We start from the raw sequence: 22,784 nt of genomic DNA, 5'->3' as shown, positions 1-22,784 counted from the left end.
CAATGGCAAAAAGTTAAGCCAGATGCAAACTAATATAAGCTCACTATAAAAACTATTAATATAAAAAGGCACACAGAATTTATTTTAAAAACGAAAGTTAGTGGGGGTGGCTAGGTGGCACAGTGGATAGGGCATTGGCCATAGAGTCAGGAGTACCTGAGTTCAAGTCCAACCTCAGACACTTTATAATTACCTGTGTGGCCTTGGGCAAGCCACTTTAGCCCATTTCCTTGCAAAAAATAAAATAAAATAAAATAAAAAGGGAAGTTAGCAGCAACATAAAAATATTAATAGTTCCCTTTATAGTTTTAATAAAATTAAGATTTTTTTCTGCCATTAATTTTATTTTTGCTATGAAGTATAATTAGACATCTAATGCTACCTCTTTTTCTCTCTGAACTGTTGTTGAATTACAATTCAATCAAATTAATGGTGGTGTGATTTGCACATTATGTTTATTTTAGTGAAGAGTATGCTGTACAAGGCATCCCTCTCACTTGCCTTTTCCAGAACCAATCCACCCCTTGGCCTGATCTAATAGGAAGTATTGGTGATGGTCTAGACCATTCAAATACCACAAACAAGGAGATTCGAGCCTTGGAGAGTATTGCATGTTCAATGACAAGACTATGAGGCATCAAGGAAGATTTTCAAGCCGTTTCTGGGGCTGCACAGGGACAGTACTCTGACACTTACTAGCTGTGTGACCACGGTTAAATCACTTAAACTCTCTGAGTCTCCATTTCTTCATCTGTAAAATAGGCAATGTTGTATGGATTAAATGAGAATGTATAAAAATTCATGGTAATTATACAATTGCCAATTTAATAATCACTTCACTTTGGTGAAAGTGAGACATCTGTCAACAAGGGTCACTTATTGGGACAGCTGGATGGTGCAGTGGATAGAGCACCGGCCCTGGAGTCAGAAGGACCTGAATTCAAATCTGATCTGTATGACTGTGGGCATGTCATTTAACCCCACTGCCTTGTCCAAAAAAAATAAAAAGGGTCTCTTATGAGTTAATGCTCCATCATAGCACTGATAGGAAGAGTCAGAGGTCTCTTAAACTTAAACCATATTCAAATTCATCTATTCTGCCTTCAAAAATTAATAAAACCTTTATAAATAAAAAACAGCTCATTAGACTGTGAGGTAAATTCTTTTTTGTTAAATTTCAAAACTAGATAAATACCACTCCTGTATCAATTGGCTGGCCAGGCAGAAGGCAATTGGAAAAATTGATTTTAAGCTAATTGCTATACTCACATGAGTTTTTTTTTTTAAATGTTAGAAACAGAGCAGTTTTTATATGGGGGAAAGGAAAGGCAAGAGAAATCAATCCTACCTGAGAAGGAATCCAAGCAAATGCACATCAATAAAGTAGTCTGCATGAAATCAGTAGGTCAAGCTCTGAACTATGATGATGCGCCAGTGCACATGGACAAGGAGGGACAGATAAGGGCACTGTGGGCACAGGGAGGCTCCTCCTACTCACCAGTTGCCTGACAGATGAGGTGAAAGATCCCATGGACGTTAACATGCTGTGACTGGTCACTTAGGAAAGGTGGCAACAACGTGACCGCTGGGCTTTCTGTGCCAGAGCCCACATCAAACTGGGTGCTGGTGGATGAAGGTGAACCAGTCCCCACACAGGACAAAAGGGAGGTACCAGTAGGAGGGAAAGGTATAGGAGATGAGGCTGTGACAGAAGAGGACAGAAAAGAAAAAGGGCACTGAGGAAAAAGTTGTAAGAAATGTATCACATGCAAAAGAAATATGAAGAAAATCATAATTAGGAAATGAATATGGGGATGATTAAGAAAACAATATCAGGTACCCAAGGCCTTGCCTTTACCTGTAGTTAGTTATCCTACCTTTGAACACTGAAATGGTGAGAGGGAAGCCCTTTAGAAACCATCCCCCCAAGTTTTCTGCCATTGGCCCATGAAGGTAAAATGTTTAACCAAGATTCAGCTACAAGAAGTTTCATCCAAACAACAGATAGAACAGTTTATTATTTATTCTGTCACTTCTCATACATATACAATTCAAAATAAAAAAATAAAAAATGAATCTTATAAAATATACACTGTTCACAATCAAGGGTCCAAATTATATTAAATTGGAAAATGAGTTCAAATGTGCAAATGTGCACACACACACAGCAGGGTTATTGCTCCTTGCTATGGAAAATGCCTATTTCTGAAAGGTATTTACAAAAAAGAGAAAGTGTAAAGCAAACAATGATTAAAGCACTACTGAACAATAAAACCTGTACAAAGATCTGGGATGAAACAGTTTTGGAATGAATTGATAGTTCTGTTCACAGGCATTGTTTATTGGACAGTTCTGCCACTCAGTTCACTGGTCAATTCCCAACTTGTTGGGAAGGGACTGACAAGCCATTTGAAAAATCTAGAGTGGTGAGATTTATGTAAAAAGAAACTTTTTTTCACTCAAAAACCCCTTATTTTCTGTCTTCTTTTTTTGTCTCATTGTTTCAGATATTGATGGCTCCAGTCTCTGTGATGAATTCTTAGCATCAGTCCTTCTGTATCATTTCCAGAGTGCTGGTAGTCCCTAATCTGTCAGCAAAACTTGGGAATAGAGGGTGGTTTGAACGTTCTTTTCACTCTTGCTCAAAATCCACAAATGTGACAGTCTTCTGAATTTTTCAATTTGTTTTTGTTGAAAAAATATTTTAAATGAAGAAAACCTTTCTTAAAACCATGTTTCCCACATAAAAAAGTTATTTTTGCTCAAAAGGCTTCTGTACCTAAATGTCTAAAAGCAAAATAAAAATAAAATAAAGCATTTTTTTAGTAAGCAAGTTTCCCTGAGACTCTTATGCAAACCAAACCAGATTTTACCCCAGATTTGATTTACAATAAAATCTAGGAGATTCAGCAGCATCTAAAAATTAAATTACTAGCTGTGTTACTATTCTCAAGTTATTAAATCTCTCTGAGCCTCCATTTCCTCATCTGTAAAATAGAGATAATATTGTTTGAGGATCAAATGAGAGAATGTATGTAACTAAACTAAAACATTATTTAACTAATTTAAGATGACCTGATATACTAACAAGTAAAACTAAAACATAAGGAACACAATCAATGAAAGCAAAGTTAAGTCCCAAATTGGACAATAACCTATAATTTACCAATCTGATAAACTAAAATTTCATTTCCAATCTGGAATTAAATTATTTCTTTTTAAAAAGCTGCTACAATGAGGGGGAAACTGAAGGTAAATTTCTTCTCATGTAGACTGAAGTGAAGTCAATCTTTTTGTTTCTTTCCCTTTGCTAGGAAAATACTGAAATAAAACAGTAATACAAATCTATAGCTTTCCAAGATATTTGATTTAACAATGACCATTTTTCCTAAAAAAGGAAAAGAGGAAGAAGGGGAGGGAAGGAGAAACAGAGTGAGAGAGGAGAGTGAGAGAATGAGAAAAGGAAAAAGAGAGTGAGATGAGAGACTAAGTTAAATAGAATCATAATGAAAAAATGGTTTTCTGAAGAATGCATTCTGTCTTAGGAACTAGGTTTTAGATGAAATTGAATCACCATGTCTAGTGAAAAGCCCTCTGGCACAGGAACCATCACAACCCAAAAACTTCTGTGCTGGGAAAAACCACAGCTACCTTCATTACAAAAAAAAAAAAAGAATTTCTCCTTCAGTCACCATCGGCATCAGAGTCAGCATATTTCAGTTCACACTTAACATCAAAGGGCTTGTCTTTGATAGGAAGATCATCTATTTTCTGAGAATCCTCTCTGTCTGTTTGCATTTTGCTTGTTATGGTATCTTGTTCAGTCTCATAGCCTGTATCCAAGGCCAGTTTAGGTTGCTCGCCATTTTGGTGTGAAAAACTCCCTTGTTCCACCAAAGTTTCCTTCACACTCTGCTCACAATCAGAAAAATCAGACTTCGTTTTTTTCCTACCCAGTAACATAAAAGATCGAAATTTTAAACACTGTCCTGGAAGGTAGCCCTTATAGCAGTTGTAGGAGAAGAGACAAAGAAACAGAACAAAAAAAAATAAAAAGAGAAACATCAAAAAATGATTATCATTTGACTTTAGGTACAGGCTCTTCTCTGAATGAACTTCAGGGTCAGACTGGATTTTTGGTTCAGAAACTGTGCTTGTTAAGATATGGTTGGAAGGTTGTGTTACTATACTTGAAGTCGTTACCCATATAACTGACATGACTGAAGTCTGAGTAGTAGGCCCTTTTGTTGTCATGCCTGACATTTTTGGGGCAATCCTTTTACCTTCTGTTTGTGCTGCTGTCAAGGTAGGGCTCACAGGAGTAGTGTGGGAGATCTTTTTCACCTCCAAAACATGCTTAGCAATCACTTGAGAGAATTTCTTGTTCTTCACTTTTTCTTCAGATAAACATTGATAAACCCCACTGTCCCCTTCGGACAAATTGAATATGAGTAAGGCCTTCCCTACAAGGCGGTACTTAGGGCTCTCCACCTTTAATACACCATTCTGGAACTTCCAAATTACTTGGGCCAAGTTGGACTTTTGAGAACACTTTAGTTCTGCTGTGCCTCCAAAATGCAGCAAGTAATTTTCTTTCACTTTTTCATCTTTATCTGGAATATCAAAAATAGATATACAGAATATCAGTTTCTTCCTTAAAATTTTTAATATTCTATTATATTACACAAAATAGCTACATGATTCTTCCAGAATAATTAAGGAATTAGTTTGGAGCTTTCCACTGATAGATTTGTTCCCTATTTGACTAGACAAAGCTGAAAATTTTCTCACTATTTTTAGCCACCAAGAGTGTTATTTTGATTAGCCAGTCATGATGTTCCTTTACTAAGTCAATTAAAAAGAGTTCCTCTCTGCTAAAAGGATCAAAGGGAATAAACAAACTTGTTTACACATTTTAAAAACCTATTTATTTATTCACATTTATTGATTAACTGTAATGGGAGTGTCAAACCCCATCCCTGACATATATATGACAAGGTAAGGAAAATCTGAGCCCTTGCTAACAACTTACCTATACAGACATATAGAAAACTCAAGGTAATCCACAGAAACAGGAGCTCAAATTTCAAATTTGTTTCCAGATACATAATTCAAATATCAGGGAATGAATCAGTCAATAAATAATTCTAATATTTTTGTTGGTCAACACTTTGGGTCAGCAAAATAAATTTTTTGATGTGCTTTTTTTGAAAGCTGCTTTTTGAATCCATAATAAAATGAAAAATTTAGAACCGAAAGTGCCTTTAAAACCATTTAGTTGAAACCATCTCATGAAGCGATAAGAATTTTTTTCAAGAATTCCATATGGGGGCAGCTAGGTAGCGTAGTGGATAACGCACCGGCCTTAAGAGTCAGGAGTACCTGGGTTCAAATCCAGTCTCAGACACTTAATAATTACCTAGCTGTGTGGCCTTGGGCAAGCCACTTAACCCCATTTGCCTTGCAAAAACCTAAAAAAAAAAAAAAAAAAAGAATCCCATATGGTGCAACAATGGGGTTTTCAAAACATCTCACTAAGTAACTCAAAAGTAGGTGTCATACTGATGAAGAGAAAATGCTAGGCAGAGAGCAAATAGTTAACTTTTACTTTTCTATGCCAACTTTCTGCCTACCAAAAAACCCTACCTTGTATGGGATGTTATATTCTGAACCACCTCTGGGAAAGCTATCCCCACCCTTTCACCACCATCATCTACCCCCACCTCCACCCCCACCATCACTGGGTTGATAAAAACTATCTTACTATCTCTATCTGGTCAGAAATTTTCCCATATATCATGTGACACTGTATCCTGGAAACATTTCCATACATCATGTCAAAGCTATCTTGCCCCAGACTGGTCCTGGAAGGGAGACTGAGGTACACAATCAATGTTGAGATGACAAAATGTTGCCCAAATAATGAGCAAACTGCCCTTGGTTATTTCTGACATGATTCCCTAAATCACACTTGTATAGAAAGCAGAAAATTAGTCCCTCCCTAGTTTCTCCCTAAAATCTTCCCAGATTCTCCTCCTAGCTCAACCATCTTATTTGACTTTCCCTTTAGAAGTTTCTACCTATTCTCTCCCACACTGCTAATTCCTTCTTGGAAATCAACTTGCCTGGAGAAGAGTAATAAACTTATATGTCCATCATATTTCTGAGTCACTGAATCTGTGAATTCTTTACCTCTGCTCAAACCCAAACTCCATCAATACTTTAGGGCAGAAAACTTTTTTTTTTTAAAAATTAGTAAATTGTAAAGTGTTTCATGCTCACATTTTTAAAAAAGGGACAGAAACAGTAGTTATTTCTGTGGCAAGTCTCTTTATACATGTACTGCCTAGACAAATTGATGTTAAAAGAAATGAAAACAAATACAAAAACAAAAATCCCCAAGTTATCATGAAACTGAACATGTCATTTTGCAAAAAAAAAAAAGCTAATGTTGAAAAACTTACCAGTACAAGAGGATGCATCACCATTCATTTTTTGAATCAAACTGCTAAAAAAGATAAATCAGATTTGAGATTTATACAACATATCATTTTTGGTGAAAAAAGTAGAAATGCAAATATGCAAATTTAACCTTACTGCCAATATACATTTACCTGTTGCTGCCATGTTCTTTGAAGATATTAACACATGAGGCTTTTCGTGGATTCCAAGCACAGTAGGGATCCCTGGCTAACACACAATCTACACATGTGCTATGTTTTTCACAGAAAGCAACAGGAGATTGAACCACACCAGAATTGGAACCAGCATAGATATACCTTTTTCCCTGTAAACATGAAAGGAAGAAGAGCCTAAATATTTGGGAATAGGCATATTACTTGATCATAAAAAAATCAATACCAACATTTATTTATCAAGCACAATGCTAAAACATAGAAGCCTCTTTTAAAAATGCTTGTTGGATTGCTTTCCATGGGGGGGGGGAGTAAGATTGGGGGGAAAATAATATCTTTAATAAAAAAAATTGCCTGATGAAGCAGAACCATCCATTGATGTAGTGTGGTATAACTGAAAAGGCACTGGATTTGGAGCCAGAAAGCCTAAATTGAGCCCAAACTCTGTCAGTTATTAGCTGAGTGTCCTTAAGCTGGGTGACTTCAGTTCTATATTTATGAAAGGGTCATAAAAATACTATAGATCTGTGTTACATAAGTCACTGTGACGAGATATGTTTTGTAACCATATAATACGACTTCTCCAGGCCTAACTACTTTCCTGATTTCTAGTCTCAAATTTCCTATTGCCTATTGGATAATGAGAATCAGCTGTTTCCAACATCTTGTACATATCTCAATATTTCCCCTCCAGCCCGCCCCTCCTCCTAACTTATTAATAACTATAGAGGGCACCACTATCCTTTCAGTTACCCAGGTCTGCAATCTTGTTGTTGGTCTAGACACTCTTATCTCACTTGCCTCCCCCCTCTTCCCTCTCCAGCCCCCATATCCTTCCAATGAATTTTTGATTTGGTCCAAACTACTGGTGATATCTTTTGTATATGGGTCCTTCTCTCCTCTGACACTGCTCTGGTACAGGCCTTTATTCACCTTATGCCTGGATTATTGCAATTGTCTGCTGTTTAGTTACCCTGTCTCAAGTCCCTGCCACAGAGTTTATCCTCATTCATCTGTCAAATTGATCTTCTTAATGCTCAGATCTAATCATGTTACTTCCCTATTCAATAAACTCCAGTGGTGTCCTGTTACCTTCAGTATCAAATATAAAATTTTCTGTTTGGCTTTTAAAACCTTTTATAACCTAGCCTCCTCCTCTTCTTATACTTACTCCCCTCCACATGTTGTTATAGGATCTAGGAACACTGGTTTCCTTACTGTTCCATGAGATACTCCATCTCCTGACTAGATATTTTAACTAGCTGTCTGGCATGCCTGGAATTTTTTCCTTCCATATCTCCATTTCCTGGCTTTCTTTAGGTCCCAGGTAAAATTCCATCCTTTACAAGAAGTCTTTCCTGTTCTCCCTTAATGATAGTATCTTTTCTGTAAGATTATCTCTAATTTATCCTGTATATATTTTGTTTGCACATAGTTGTTTGCATAGAGTCTCCATTATTAGACCATGAAATTCCTAGACAGCAGGGACTGTTTTTTGCCTATCTTTTTGTCTTCAAGTACTTAGTATATGCTTAATAGTTGCTTGTGTCGACTGAAATGATGTACTAGGTAAGGAACACTATCATCAAATGCTTAAAGACCATCTCTGCTTCAAGGTCCTTTAGCAAAAGGGAAACTACTACTTCTCAAGACATTACAATCCACTTTAGACTTCCTTAGGAAGTCTTTCCTTATATTACCCTCTCTGCAACTTTTATACTTAACTCCTTGTTGTGTCCTCTGAGCAGCATCCCTTCTCACCTACCCATGCTTTCTCTCTCTCTCTCTCTCTCTCCTCCCTCCCACATACACACACAATAGAAATATACCTTTTCTCTTTGTAAGAGTTTTATTATTGATGTTTTTGTTTTTATTATCTGATATATTCCTTTCTGAACCCCTTTTAATAACAAAGTACTTAAGCAAAACTAACCAACACAATGAGCAGAGTATACAACATTCTATATCTGTGACTCCTCTTTCTATCAAGAAAAGGAAATGTACAAATCTTTTTTAAAAATCTAAGTTGCTTGATTCTTTATGTATCAGATCAATTTCTTTAGAAAAACTTGCCTGTTTCCACTTCAAGAAAATTGATTTTTGTGTCTCCAGAATTTCATTGTAAAGAGCTCACATTTCCTGTGTAGACATCCTTTGTATGATTTCAGATCAAGGAATCTTTACTGCTCATTCTCTGAAGCCTCTGAAACCTGCTGTCCCCAAATCTAAGTTGCATTTCAGACAATTGCTTGCCACTTTTCATAATCCTCTATCACAGATTCCAAGATGGGAGTACTTAGAATGACCTGGATCACAGAATTCCCAGGGAAAATTTTTGTAATGACAGAGATAAGCTTTCTGAGCCCTGTGGTTTCCTCATTTCAGTAGCCATTTATGAGGGTGACATCACTGAATTCAGTTTAAGAGAAAAAAAATCTTCTGTTCTGAAACTCCCCTTGATTCCTTACTTAGAAAATTTCTGTAGAAATGAATTGTTTACTGCACACTTCAATATAAAGTAGTTTTTTAACTTCCTTTTTTACTTTTACATTAAATTTCATTTTATCTTTATTAACTTCCTTTCTTCCACTCTTTCTTCCACCAACTGAGAAGCCAAGAAGACAAAACCATTACAAATACAAATTTTATAAAAACAAATCCACCCATTAGCCCTATTTAAAAATGAAAGAAGGAAAGAGAAGAAATACTACAATTTGAACCTCAAGTCTGGATAGCATATTTCATTATGAATCCTTGGGAATTATGGTTGGCCATTGTTTTCACCAGTTACTAAGTCTTAAAGGTAATAATATTCATAATATTGCTGTTAAGTTTTTCTGGATATGCTCACTTCACTTTGCATTAATTCACACCAGTCTTCCTAGTCTTTTCTAAAACCCTCTCCTTCATCATGTCTTAAAATACAATAGTTTCCCATAAAACTTATATCCCATAACTTGTTCAACCTTTCCCTAACTGATGAGCATCCCACCAGTTTACAATTCTTTGCCCTTAAAAAAAGAGCTGCTATAAATATTTTTGTACAAGGGGGCTCCATTTTTTTCTTTGGGGATATAGATCTAACAGTAGTATTATTAGATCAAAAAGTATATAACTGTTTAATAACATTTTTAGAGTTCCAAATTTTTTTCAAGAATACTTAGAATATTTTGTAGTCTACCAACTGTGTATTAGTGTGCCTGTTTCCCCATATTCCCTAAAGCATTTTCCTTTTTTGTCATTTCAGTCAATCTAATTAGTGTGGGACTGTGCCTTAGACATGCTTTAATATGCATTTGAGCATTTAAAAAAATTTTTTTCTTTTTTTTCTTTTTTCTTTATTTTTTATTCTCATTTTATACAATTTTTTTACATTAATAAAATATTCTTGTTTAAGAGTAAACGGAACCCTTCCCCCATGAATATAGATTTGCTTGAGCGATAAAGTAAAGGGGAGAGAAAAAAATTAAAATAAAAAAATAGTAATAATTGTAGGTATGGCCAGGTGGCGCAATGGACAAAGCACCAGCCCTGAAGTCACAAGCACCCAAGCCCACATCCAGCCCCGTAGACCCAACAATCACCCAGCCGTGTGACATGCAAGCCACCTGATCCCCACTGCCCTGCAAAAACCAAAAAGAAGAAAATAAAAGACCCCAAAATAAAATAAAATAGTAATAATAGTAGGGGTGGCTGGGTGGCAGACAGAGCATTGGCCCTTGAGCCAGGAGCACCTGGGTCCAAATCTGGCCCCAGACACCCAAAGATCACCCTGCTATGTGGCCCCAGGCAGGCCACCCAGACCCATTTGCCCTGTACCCTCCCCCAAAATAATAATAACAAAAAATGTGCTTCAGTCTTTGTTCCAACACCAATAACTCTGTCACGGGTGGATCACATTCTTTATGATAAGTCCATCACAAAAGTTACTTCCATATTTTTCCACTGTTGCCATTGCTGATTGCAACTCCCTCCTTTCTTATTTCTCCACTACCATGTACTATATTTTCTCTCTCCTTTCACTCTGACTCTGCTGTAGGGTAGCTGAGTGGTGCAGCAGACAGATCCCTGGTCCTGGGGCCAAGAAGCCCTGAGCCCCCATACCACCCCTTGGGCCCAGCATCCACCTGGCCCTATGGTCCTGGACAGGCCAACCAATCCCAGCCCCTTGCAAGAAGCAAAAAAGAAAATGTGTTATATCTGACCACTCTCCCCCCCCATGGTCCATCCTCTCCTCCTTTATTCACATCCCCACCCCTTCCCCCGCTCCCCCCTCCTTCTTACTCCAGATGTCTATACCCCATTGAGTATATATGCTGTTTCCTCTCCTAGCCATCTCTGATGAGAGCAAAGTTTCCCTCATTCCCCCTTGCCGCTCCCCTTCCATATCATTGCAATAGCTCATTGTGATAAAAATCTTATTATATGAAATATCTTGGCCTATTCCCCCTCTCCTTTTTCTTTCTCCCATTCCATTTCCCTTTTTTCTATTGACTCCATTTTTACACCATATTTTATCTTCAAATTCAGCTTTCTCCTGTGCTTCAACTATAAAAGCTCCCTCTATCTGTTCTATTAGCTGAGAAGGTTCATATGAGCATTATCAGTGTCATTTTTCTATGCAGGAATACATGCAAGTCATCATCATTAAGTCCCTCATATTTCCCCCCTCACCTCCAATCTCTATGCTTCACCTGAGTCCTGTATCTGAAGATCAAACCTTCTGTTCAGCTCTGGCCATTCCAAAAGGAACATTTGAAATTTCCCTGGTTCATTGAAAGTCCATCATTTTCCCTGGAAGAGGACATTCAGCCTTGCTGGGTAGTTCATTCTTGGCTGCATTCTAAGCTCTTTTGCCTTCCGGTATATTAGATTCCAAGCCCTACGAGCTTCCAATGTAGTTGCTGCCAAGTCCTGTGTGATCCTGACTGCAGCTCCACGATATTTGAACTGTGTCCTTCTGGCTGCTTGTAATATTTTCTCTTTGACTTGGGAGTTCTGGAACTTGGCTATAATATTCCTAGGGGTTGGTGTTTTGGGATCTCTTTCTCCGGGGGATCGATGGATTCTCTCCATTTCTATTTTGCCCTCTGCTTCTAGAATATCAGGGCAATTTTCCTGTAGTAATTCTTTGAAAATGATGTCAAGGCTCTTTTCCTGATCATGACTTTCTGGTATTCCAATAATTTTTAAATTATCTTTCCTAAGTCTGTTTTCCATATCAGTTGTTTTTTCAATGAGATATTTCACATTTTCTTCTAATTTTTCATTTTTTTGGTTTTGAAGTATTGATTCCTGATTTCTGGTAAATTCATCAATCTCCCTGAATTCTATTCTTTGTCTGAAGGATTTCTTATCTCTTTTTCCATCTGGCCAATTTTGCTTTTTAAAGCATTCTTCTCAATAGCTTTTTGAACTGTTTTATCCATTTGACCTAAGCCGGTTTTTAGCATGCTATTTTCTTCAGCCTTTTTTAGGATTTCCTTGACTAGGCTGCTGACTTCATTTTCATGTTTTTCCTGCATCTCTCTCATTTCTTTTCCCAGTTTTTCTAGATTTTCAAAGCCTTTTTTTGAGCTCTGTCATAGCCTGATCCCAGTTTCTGTTTTTCTGGGAGTCTTTAGATGCAGGAGCTTGTGCTTCCTCATCTTCAGACTGAGTATATCCATCCTTCTTGGGGTCATAGATAATATATTTCTCAATGGTGTTCCTCTTTTTTCTCTGCTTGCTCATTTTCCCAGCCTAAGCTTGTTTTTGGAGTGCTTCCTGAGCTTTTGGGGCACTCCCACAAGGGTCTCAGTGTATGAGGCTCTGTCCTCTCTTCTGGTCTGTGAATAACCATATGTGCTCCCATCTGCCATGGGGCTTAGGTGGAGGGCCCCTGCTGTTCTATGGGGGACCTAGACTGCGATCAGGATCTGAATGTGGTCAGAGCCCCAGAGTCCTGTTCCAGGGGCAGAGAACAGAGCTTGGTACTCTCTCTCTCCACTCCCCTTCCTCTGCTCAATGGGATCATGCCCTGGGGGCTCCTGCTTACCAGCTCTGCCTGCTTCTGTTCCTGGATCTGGGCTGCCCAAAGACCAAGCTGCTCGCTGTGTGCCCTGGGGGCTGGGCTCCATGTGCTCGCTCTGGCAGAAGGTCCCCCCCCTCCGCTGTTCCCCCCACTTTGTGCCTGCTGCTCCCCAGGGTGTAGCTCAGGAGACTCCCCTGCTGCTGTGAGCTGGGGCTCCCAGCGCTCTGGGGCTGCTGCCTCTGGGAGGCTGAAGTTCTTTCCCTCTGGCGGTCCGCCCCTCCAACCCTGGGGAGCAGAGCCTTTCTCTGCTCTTTTCCAGGTTACCTTGAGTAGGAGAACTGCCTCTCTGGGTCCCTTTGTGGGTTCTGTCTCTCGAAAATTTAGAGTCCTTAGCTTATGAGTTTTATCAGAGAGCGCCTAAGACTCGATCCTTTCTTGTTGCCATCTTGGCTCCGCCTGAGCATTTTTTTAATATGGCTGTTGATATCCTGCATTTTCTGCCACTGAAATCCTTTGACTATTTATTAAATGGGAAATGGCTCTTTTTCTTTTTCTTTTTTAGGTTTTTGCAAGGCAAATGTGGTTAAGTGGCTTGCCCAAGGCCACACAGCTAGGTAATTATTAAGTATTTGAGACCGGATTTAAACCCAGGTACTCCTGACTCCAGGGCAGGTGCTTTATACACTGAGCCACCTAGCCAGCCCCCGAAATGGCTTTTTCTTGTAAATTTGTCACAGTTCCTATATATCTTGGAAATGAGGCCTTTATCAGAGAAATTTGATTTAAAGATTTTTTTTTCTCCCCCATTTTCCTACTTCTAATTTTAGTTGCATTAATTAGCTGTGTGAAAACCTTTTAATTTTTATATAATAAAAACTATCTAATTTGCCTCCTGTCAATTCTTCTATTCCTTGTTTGTTCTTATAGAACTCTTCCCCTATCATAGATCTAACAGTTAATTTCTTCTGTATTCCACAAATTTGTCACTCTTCATGTCTGAATCATGCTTGTACTTTGAGCTTATCTTGATACATTCTTGTGAATATTCATCAATATTTAATTTTTGCCAGACTACTGTTCAGATTTCTAACAGTTTTTCTTGAATAATGTGTTCTTGTCCAATTAGCTGAGATCTTAGGATTTATCAAACACTAGGCTGCTGTGCTCATTTGTTTCAGTATATTGTGTATCTAATCTATTCCACTGATCAATTTTGCTATTTATTACACAATGAGAAAACTGAATTTTCTATGAGGACAAAAAGAATGCTTTAAAGAAATAAAAAAATGAAAAATAAAAAGTTTTGAGATTGACATGGAAACTCTGAATTTGACAAAGAAAAAATTCTGCAAAGTGTCAAAGAAAAAAAAGAGTTCTAATAATAAAGAACTACAGACAGGATGACACAAGATTTGGCAGTTTCCATTATAAAGACTAGAAGAGCTTGGAATATGATATTCCAAAAAGGCAAAAGATAGGCTGACAACTAAGAATACCACACCTGGAAAATAGGGAATAAGAAATAAACATCTCTGCAGAATTTTAATATCTTCAAAGGGCCTTTGAGGCAGTTAAAAAAAGTAGAACTTGCCATTTCTTAAAACTACAGTATTTTAGAGGTATAAATAAAATATGGAAGGTAAGGATGGGGGAACAAGCATCAGATGAATCTCACTTTTATCTGAACTGTAGAAAGGAGAGTTAACAGATTCATACACATGTGTGAACACACACATACAGAGTTTAATATAGAAATGCATCAACTCAACAGAGAAATAGGTGGGCCAAGAGAAAACGGGGGGGGGGGGGGGGGGGGGTAGGAAGAGGAAATATAATACCAGGCAGGAATAATCAAAAGCCAAACAAACTTCCTGGCCCCTTAATTGTGGAATAAAGTATAAAGGAAAGGGAAAAGAAAGTAAAGGAAAATGAACGAATTGGAAACTATGGAGATGTACATTAACTGAGGAATACCTTCACAAAGTATAGTATATTAATGTAATAGAATATTATTATGAAAGACTATTACAGAAAATCTTGGGAAATATGAACTGATATATTGAATGAAATAAACAGAAGCATGAGAACAATTTATATAGGAACAACAGCAGTGTAAAGAACAACAGCAGTGTAAAGAAAAATGACTTTGAATGACTTAAGAACTCTGATTAAAGCAACCATGTCTCCAGGGAGACTATAACTGTGAGATATATTAATCACCTCCTAGCCAAGTTATGTGATTCAAGTTGCAGAGTAATGCATATTTGGATATGACCACTGTGTGGATATATTTTGTTTGGCAAAGTTGCTTTGTTAAAAGGATTTACATTTTTGAATCTCTGTTTTGGGAGGTAGGGTTAAGCAATAGAAATGCTTAAAAAAAAGCCATTTAAACATTATAAAGATGCACTCAAAACATCAGAATGAGGTTCAGGAAGAAGCAGAGATAAGCAGGACATTATTAAAAAAGTAATATGTTGAACGATCCTGTTTTTTGTGTTCCGATGTATAAATATGGAAATTTGAATATATGGAAATATTTTTGGTGTTTATGTTCAGAATTTAAAAAATAGTGTATTTAAAAGATAAAAGAAAAGCAACTTGAATATTAAGATTTCTTGTTCTAATTGTATTTTTTCTAATTATATACAACAGTAGTTTCTACCTATCTTTTTTTTTTGTTTAGTTTTTTTTGCAAGGTAAACGGGGTTAAGGGCCCAATGCCACACAGCTAGGTAATTATTAAGTGTCTGAGACTGGATTTGAACCTAGGGCCAGTGCTTTATCCACTACACCACCTAGACGCCCCACCTATCATTTTTTGATAAGGTTTTGAATTTAACATTTCCTCCACCCTCCCTTCCCTCCATTCTCCCCCTCCACAGAAGGAAATCTGATAATCTTTACATTGTTTCCATGCTATGTACTGATCACAACTGAATGTGTTGAGAGAAAAAAATACATTTTAAGAGGTTATTTTTGGGCAAGGAAATGGGGTTAAGTGACTTGCCCAAGGCTACACAGCTAGGCAATTATTAAGTGTCTGAGGCTGGATTTGAACTCAGATACTCCTGACTCCAGGGCCAGTGCTCTATCCACTGAGCTACCTAGCCACCTCGAAAAAACACATTCTTGAAGAAAAAATAAAATATTAGAAATGGCAAAATTATGTAATACATAAGACATCTTTTTTTTTAATTGAAGGTTATAGTCTTTGTTCTTTGTTTAAACTCCTCAGTTCTTTCTCTGGATACAGATGGTATGCTCTGTTGCAGATATCCTAAAATTGTCCCTGATTATTTCACTGATGGAATGAGCAAGTCTATTAAGGTTGATCATCACCCCTATGTTGCTGTTAGGGTATATAATGTTCTGGTTCTGCTCATCTAGCTCAGCAACAAGTCATGCAAGTCTTTTCAGGCTTCTCTGAAATCCCTCCTAGTTTGTACCTCCTAGTTTCTAATAAAACAATAGTGTTTCATAACATACATATATCACAATATGTTCAGTCATTCCCCAATTGATGGAAAGCCCCTTGATTTCCAATTCATTGCCACCACAAAGAGCTGCTATTAATATTTTTGTACAAGTGATGCTTTTATCCATTTTTATCATCTCTTCAGGGTACAGACCCAGTAGTGGTATTGCTGGATCAAAGGGTATGCACATTTTTGTTGCCCTTTGGACACAATTCCAAATTGCTCTCCAGAAAAAAAAAAAACTATATATATATTCTTAAGAATTTTAGAATTTCATACGAATGTGATGCTAATAACTTTTTCTTCAAAGATTTAAGCTATGTGGAATCCTTTTCTTCCTCATATTTCTTCTTAAATTTTTAAAATTTAACTCATTTACATCTTAGTTGAGTTCTGCTGTATACAAACTTATAATTAATTTACAAATGAGAAAATTAATAGTGCTCTCACAAATTTACTACTAATTTAGTACTTATTTGATTGAGCAAAGAAAATAAAATTGTCTTACAACATAATATTAAAAAATAATAGATTTGTGACCTGAAAAGTGGTTTAAATCTGTATTATATTATTTTATATCAACGATTAACTGTGAGGTAAGAGCTATTTATTATCCCCCTTTTATAGATATTTTTATAGTCCTTTGTTCTCAAGAGAAGACCATAACATCAGGGAAGTGATGCCATAACATGAAAGTGAACTGGATTGGAGTGAAGAAATGATGCTGTGCTAAGTCACCAGCCTCACTTTCTCCTCCAGAGCCTTCTAGGTCCAGTGTTCAGATACAGATCAGACAACTGGAGATGACCATGTGCAAAGTGCTGGGGACACAAATCCCAAAAAGAAAAACAGTCCCTCCCTTCAAGGAGCTTACTATTAGGAAGACAAAACACAAAAGCAAGCTTAAAAGTGAGGGAAGGGGTAGATAACTTGATTCTGGTGCATGGAGAATCAGTCAAAGAAGTCCCAAGGAACCAGGTCAATACTGAAGAGAAGTCTGAGCTGAAATCTCTCATTAAGTGAATAAATGATTATTGACTAGAACACTTGTGTCTTGGCTTTTTTGTACCTCACTTACTATGTCAATTACCTGAGTCCACTGAATCCATCAAGAATTGTTTCAATATATTTTAAGGAAACAGTAACCTAGCTTTCATGGAGTATGAGTCTTAGGATAAAGCTCCTCCAACAATGTCCCAGGAATGTGAAGGATCTGAATGACACAGATCTGACTCTGGCAGGTCATTGATATCCTATCACCTTTCAAAAATCCAGAATACCTATATTCTCCATATGTTCTATATGTAAAAATTATATAACAATTGGTTACTTAATCCCACCCAAACTTAAACTTAGATCAGTAGATTTAAAGTCTACTGATCCACACAAAATAAGCTGAGATTTCTTTTTCCTCCTTGTAGAAAAAGTATTTAAGATATGGAAAACAACATAAACCACAAATATATAGAAGTAGGTAACTACCTTCCCCTTACTCTCCCTTTAGAAGATGGAAAGGAAAGAAATCTCTTGGAAAAAAATTTGGGAATGGGCAGAGAAAATGTCCCTCAAAGAATTGGGTAGATGGAGTAAGTAAGACAGTAAGTCATTCCTCTATCTTCTTTCAGAACACTGAAAACTGCCAGTAAAGAGATCTGTTAACCTATCAGAGCATGCTTTAATCTCTCAGATGGTCTGCAGTTTTCAGGATTCTGCAAGTATTTCCAAGGTTTGGAGTTGCCACAACAGTACCTCACTACACACTTACTCTTATTTCTCATTGATTCAACTATAGTCCAGAGCTTGCTCAAGAGCTCTTCAATGACTAGTGATCTATATATGATGGAGGGAGGTTTTGGGTTAAATTTCATTAGGTTTGTGACTTTGATTTAATTCCATGAACACATATTATATATATACTCTCGTACCTACTTGTTTGTTTCTTAAGTTTACTACTGCTCAGAAGGGGCCCTGGGAATCCCTATGAGAAAAGCTAAACCCATTCTTGCAACTATTACTACAAAAGCAACCAAAACAGAAGTTTTAGAAACTGAGTCAACAGTATCTGTATCATATCCAAATGGAAGACATTTTTCTCTCATAAAGCAAACAGCAGTAACCATTTTTTACAACTTTTACAATGTAATAAATAATGATATAAACTACAGAAGACAGGGAACAAGGAATTTACAGATACTTTGGTTCTAGTGAGGGAATTAGTTTCTTCATAAATCACTAGAAATAAAATCAAACCTACAGTATGATCAAACCTGTGGTATAACATGGCTTAAAAAACAATCCAGGATTGTATACTACACTCCAAGCCTTCTAAGTATTAAAAAATGTATAACTCTAAAAGAAAAATTTAATAGAAACCTATGTCTCACTTCTTTTTTTCATATACAATACTCAAAATTCCAAGAATTGTTAAGAATCATAAAATTTTAAAGGAAGAAGCAATCATAAGGCCCACTGAAAGACGTTAAATTGGGGTGGCTAGGTGGCACAGTGGATAGAGCACTGGCCTTGGAGTCAGGAGTACCGGTTCAAATCCAATCTCAGACACTTAATAAATTACCTAGCCGTGTGGCCTTGGGCAAGCCACTTAACCCCATTGCCTTGCAAAATCTTTAAAAAAAAAAGACGTTAAATTTGTGATATGCTAGGTTACAAAAACTCTTGAGAACCAGATTAAAATGTAATGGGAAAATCTTTAACAAAAAAAAATATATCACAGATAATATTAATTTGTAGTTTTCTGTGTCAATATGCACTCTACAGGGATCTGTTTCTTTTTTGAGTTTTACACCAATAATGTAGACCCTTCATTTTAAAATCCTTTCATTCTTCTCTAGGGTATACTTTTGATTCATTTCCACAGGACTAGAAATTTCCCTACTTTGAAAGCTACTCCAGGATTACTTCTCACACTGGAAGTGTCCTCTGTCCCTATGGCTTCATCTCCTTATTGGCTAATTCCTCTAGAACCTCCATTTCTTTCAGAATGTAATGCTCTCATCTCCTTGGGATTTTCTCTATCATAACCTGAACTAGGTACTTTACCCTTTTGCCCCTCCTCTTTTCAGCTCTTTTTTATGTCTTTCCTCATTAGAATTTAAGTTCCTTGAAGGCAGGGGCTATCTTTGAATTTGATTACTCAGTACTTAGCATGGTGTCTGGAACTTAATAATCACTTAATAAATGTTTATTTGAACGACTCAGTGAAATATAGATGAAGAAAATGAGTCCCAAGTAGATTATAGTACTAGAATTTAGGTCTTAATGATTCTAAGCAATTACTGTTCAATATCACTACCATAAATAAGGTATGATTTAAAGAAAGGTTCTGAACCGGTTCTGCAATGCTGCTTTGTTTTTACCTTCTTAGAAGAGAGTAGAAGGGTCTGAATTGGTTCAAAGTCTTGGAAAAGTTGAGTTTCCTCTATGATGTGCATCCCATTTTCAGAGCTTACTGCTTTATGCAAAGCCCCTGTGTCTGAAATAGCCGAAGTCAACAACATCGCAGTGTCAAAATTCCAACAGAAGATATAAAACATGATAATGGTTAAATAAATTATGGCTCACCAGTAAACTCAAAGAAACATTTATAATACAGCATTGTCATTGGCAACAAAAACAAAAACTCAGATACCTCTCTCTAAAGAGTAGAGCCCAATTTCTTCACTAAGGCCAACTTCTTCAACTAAGGCTCATTAAAATATAGCCAAAAATACACACAGAAATCAATTGAAAAAAAAATTTTTAAAAAGATAAGGACAGTTGGAAACTCCTAGCATGCTGGCTGCTTCAGTTATTTTAAAATCATTTTTCAATAATTATACATTACAACCTGTTAGATTATTTGTGGTCATGGTAAAGAGGTAAATCATAGTTTATCTTTTAAAAATAGGCAAAGTTTAAAAATACTGTTGCTAACAAATTACTTATATATAAAATGTTTTGCTTGAAGTTATTTGCAAGTTTATGATGACAATTTTTTTATACAATGAGTTTCAATTCAATTCAGCAAAGATTTATTATATACCCACTCTGGGTGAGCCTCTAAGGTTTGGGGGATAAAGAGTAAAAAAGCAGAATGATCCCTGACCTCAAGGAACATACATGTTACTAGTCTTTGGACCAGATGATTCTTAAAATGATGGGTGCACTGATCCATAAAGGAAAAATATATTCTAAATTAAGAATAACTAACAGAATAATCCTATGAGCAAAATCTGGATGGAAATAACCTGACTGGGGTAGTTAGGTGGCACAGTGGATAGAGTGCCAGCCCTAGAGTCAGGAGTACTTGAGTTCAAATCCGGCCTTAGACACTTAATAATTACCTAGCTGTGTGGCCTTGGGCAAGCCAATTAACCCCATTTGCCTTGCAAAAACCTAAAAAAAAAATAACCTGACTGATACTTTGGTAACAAAAAAATTTCACATCATTTTTGTTATAGAATAAAGATATGAATCTGGTAAAAAGTTAGGTTTTTCCTTTCAATATTAAATTTGTTCTTTAGTTCATAATGTGAATACACTGTGATTGCTTTCCAAAGGAAGTTATAATGGGATCTAAAACACAGGATTTAATAGAGATATCATTAAATCTTTCATATTTAGCAAGTGTTAAAAAAGCACCATTTTTTATAAAAAAAACTGGTGTGGACACTGACAATTTGTGTTCTCTATGGCTATTTCCAAGGAATATTTTCAAATTTCAGGAAACTGTATAGACTGTATTTTCATCAAGAGTTTGTGTAATCAATAAATAAATATTAATTTTTTATCAAAATTTTCTAGTAGTAACTCTTTTCCCTCAGGAATTTTAGTGGGTTATGGATGAACTAACAGTATCTGAATAGAATCTTGCAAACTCACCTGTGCTAATGAACATGACATCATATACTGTCTTGTCAAGTGCTCGGATCCTATCAACCACAATTTGTGTGTAATTCACATCTCTTTTTATTAGTCTGGGTCTGTTTGTTATAGGAAACACAGAGTCATCCATTAAAGGGTGATCTTTCACAAACTGCAGCGTTTTGTCTGGCAAGTTCAAGGAGCTACTGTAGTTGGCTGTTCTTGCTTCACTGTTGATGCACTGTAAAAAGAAAATTCAGGAGAATGAACACAATTTGTTGTTGAATTGTTTTAGTTTTACCTTACTCTCTGTGTCCCCACTGGGGCTTTTCTTGGAAGAGATACTGGAGTGGTTTGCCATTTCCTTCTCCAACTCATTTACAGGTAAGGAAACTGAGGCAAACAGGATTAAGTGTCACACAACTGGTAAGTTTCTGAAGGCATATTTGAACTAAGGAAGACTAAGCCCAGTTCTCTATTCACCATGCCACCTAACTTCCTCAATGATCACCATATCACCAGCCTTTTGATAAGTTTTCTAAAAGTCATTTATTAGAGATTAAAATGTTATAGTCATATGTTTTTAGGAACAGTCTTTTAAAAAAAACTTTACATCTTAAGAAAGGATTAATAGTATTTTTTAAAATTCACAAAATTTATCTTCAAGTAAACAAAAAACATCCTTATCTTAGAAAATGCTTTATTTTAAAATTGTGCATATAAAATTTAATTTTGTTTTTGCTAATATCTAGATATCTTAATTATTTTATGTAAGGGGGAAAAGTACATTTTAGGCTTTTAAAAACATATTAAAGCTCAATCAACATTTGAATGAATTTCATATTTCTCACTTAATTTCTACCTGCAATAGAGAATACTATGTTCCTAAAATAGAATCTAAGACCAAATAGACTGCAATAAATTAGTCCATGCATTAAATATTTTAAATATTTAGATGAATTCCTAGGAATTTTTAAATTAGGACAAAAAAATGAACTGATACAGAGAAATGTGCTACTAACAAAAAATACAGTCTTCTCTACTTAATTCTGATTTATAGGAAAGTCAAAACATGTACCTATAAGTAAGAATTGAATATTTTGGGAATGGTAACTATCAAATATGGTTTTTTTTTTTTTGGACAGGGCAATAAAGTTTAAGTGACTTGCCCAAGTTCACACAGCTAGTTAAATATCAAGTGTCTAAGGCCAGATTTGCATTCAAGTCCTCCTTGCAAGAGCCAAGAGAGTTAACATATATAAAACACTTTGCAAACTTTAAAGCTCTACAAAAATATAAGCTTTTATTATTATCAATCATATTTCCTTATAAAATGGAGATAGTCTATGATGTGGTTTTCAACCATTTCAATTTTTTTTATCAACAAGATTGGGTGAATAAATTAGGGTAAATTTCTTCAAATTTTTTACTTTAACTCAAACTTTGATTTAACATACTATATAGTTATAGATTATTTAGAAATGATTCCCACAATGGTAACTAGAGGTTTTTTTCCTATTAAGATATGAGCATTTCATTTTTAAGATGCCTGACATGTTCAGAGCTTACTGACTTACACAGAACACACTCATGATATACACACATAAAGATCCCACATAGTTAACAAACTTTTTCATTTCTTTCATAAGCCATATATTTTCTTTTTTTAAGAAATATTTTATTTTGCATTTTAGAATTTTTCCCTTAATCTTGCTTCCCCTGCCCCCCCCAACAGAAGGCATTCTGCCTTTTTTTTTGTTTTTTTGTTTTTTAGCTTTTGCAAGGCAATGGGGT

At 36.2% G+C, this 22,784-nt stretch overlaps 1 protein-coding gene across 7 annotated transcripts in view; it reads right to left on the bottom strand.

Annotated features, from left to right (window-relative positions):
• The window catches only part of LOC141501316 (semaphorin-4D-like), a 178,744-nt gene that overhangs the window by 21,748 nt on the left and 134,212 nt on the right, over positions 1-22,784 (bottom strand). For 5 of the 7 annotated variants that reach the window (XM_074205204.1, XM_074205206.1, XM_074205207.1 and 2 more), the window contains 5 exons: positions 21,009-21,231; positions 19,505-19,620; positions 6,615-6,787; positions 6,465-6,508; positions 3,661-4,613 (listed from right to left, as the gene is read on the bottom strand). In XM_074205204.1, coding sequence (XP_074061305.1) covers positions 3,685-4,613; positions 6,465-6,508; positions 6,615-6,787; positions 19,505-19,620; positions 21,009-21,231 — 1,485 coding nt within the window. In that variant the 3' untranslated portion in view covers positions 3,661-3,684. Of the gene's footprint in view, positions 1-1,498; positions 1,703-3,660; positions 4,614-6,464; positions 6,509-6,614; positions 6,788-19,504; positions 19,621-21,008; positions 21,232-22,784 lie in introns of those variants that run through there. The other 2 variants (XM_074205208.1, XM_074205209.1) reach the window with 1 other exon arrangement.

This window comes from Macrotis lagotis, chromosome X (genome assembly GCF_037893015.1).
Source record: "Macrotis lagotis isolate mMagLag1 chromosome X, bilby.v1.9.chrom.fasta, whole genome shotgun sequence".
Lineage (NCBI taxonomy): Eukaryota > Metazoa > Chordata > Mammalia > Peramelemorphia > Peramelidae > Macrotis > Macrotis lagotis.
Note: the sequence above shows the minus strand (reverse complement) of the source record. Positions and strands in the feature narration are given on the sequence as shown.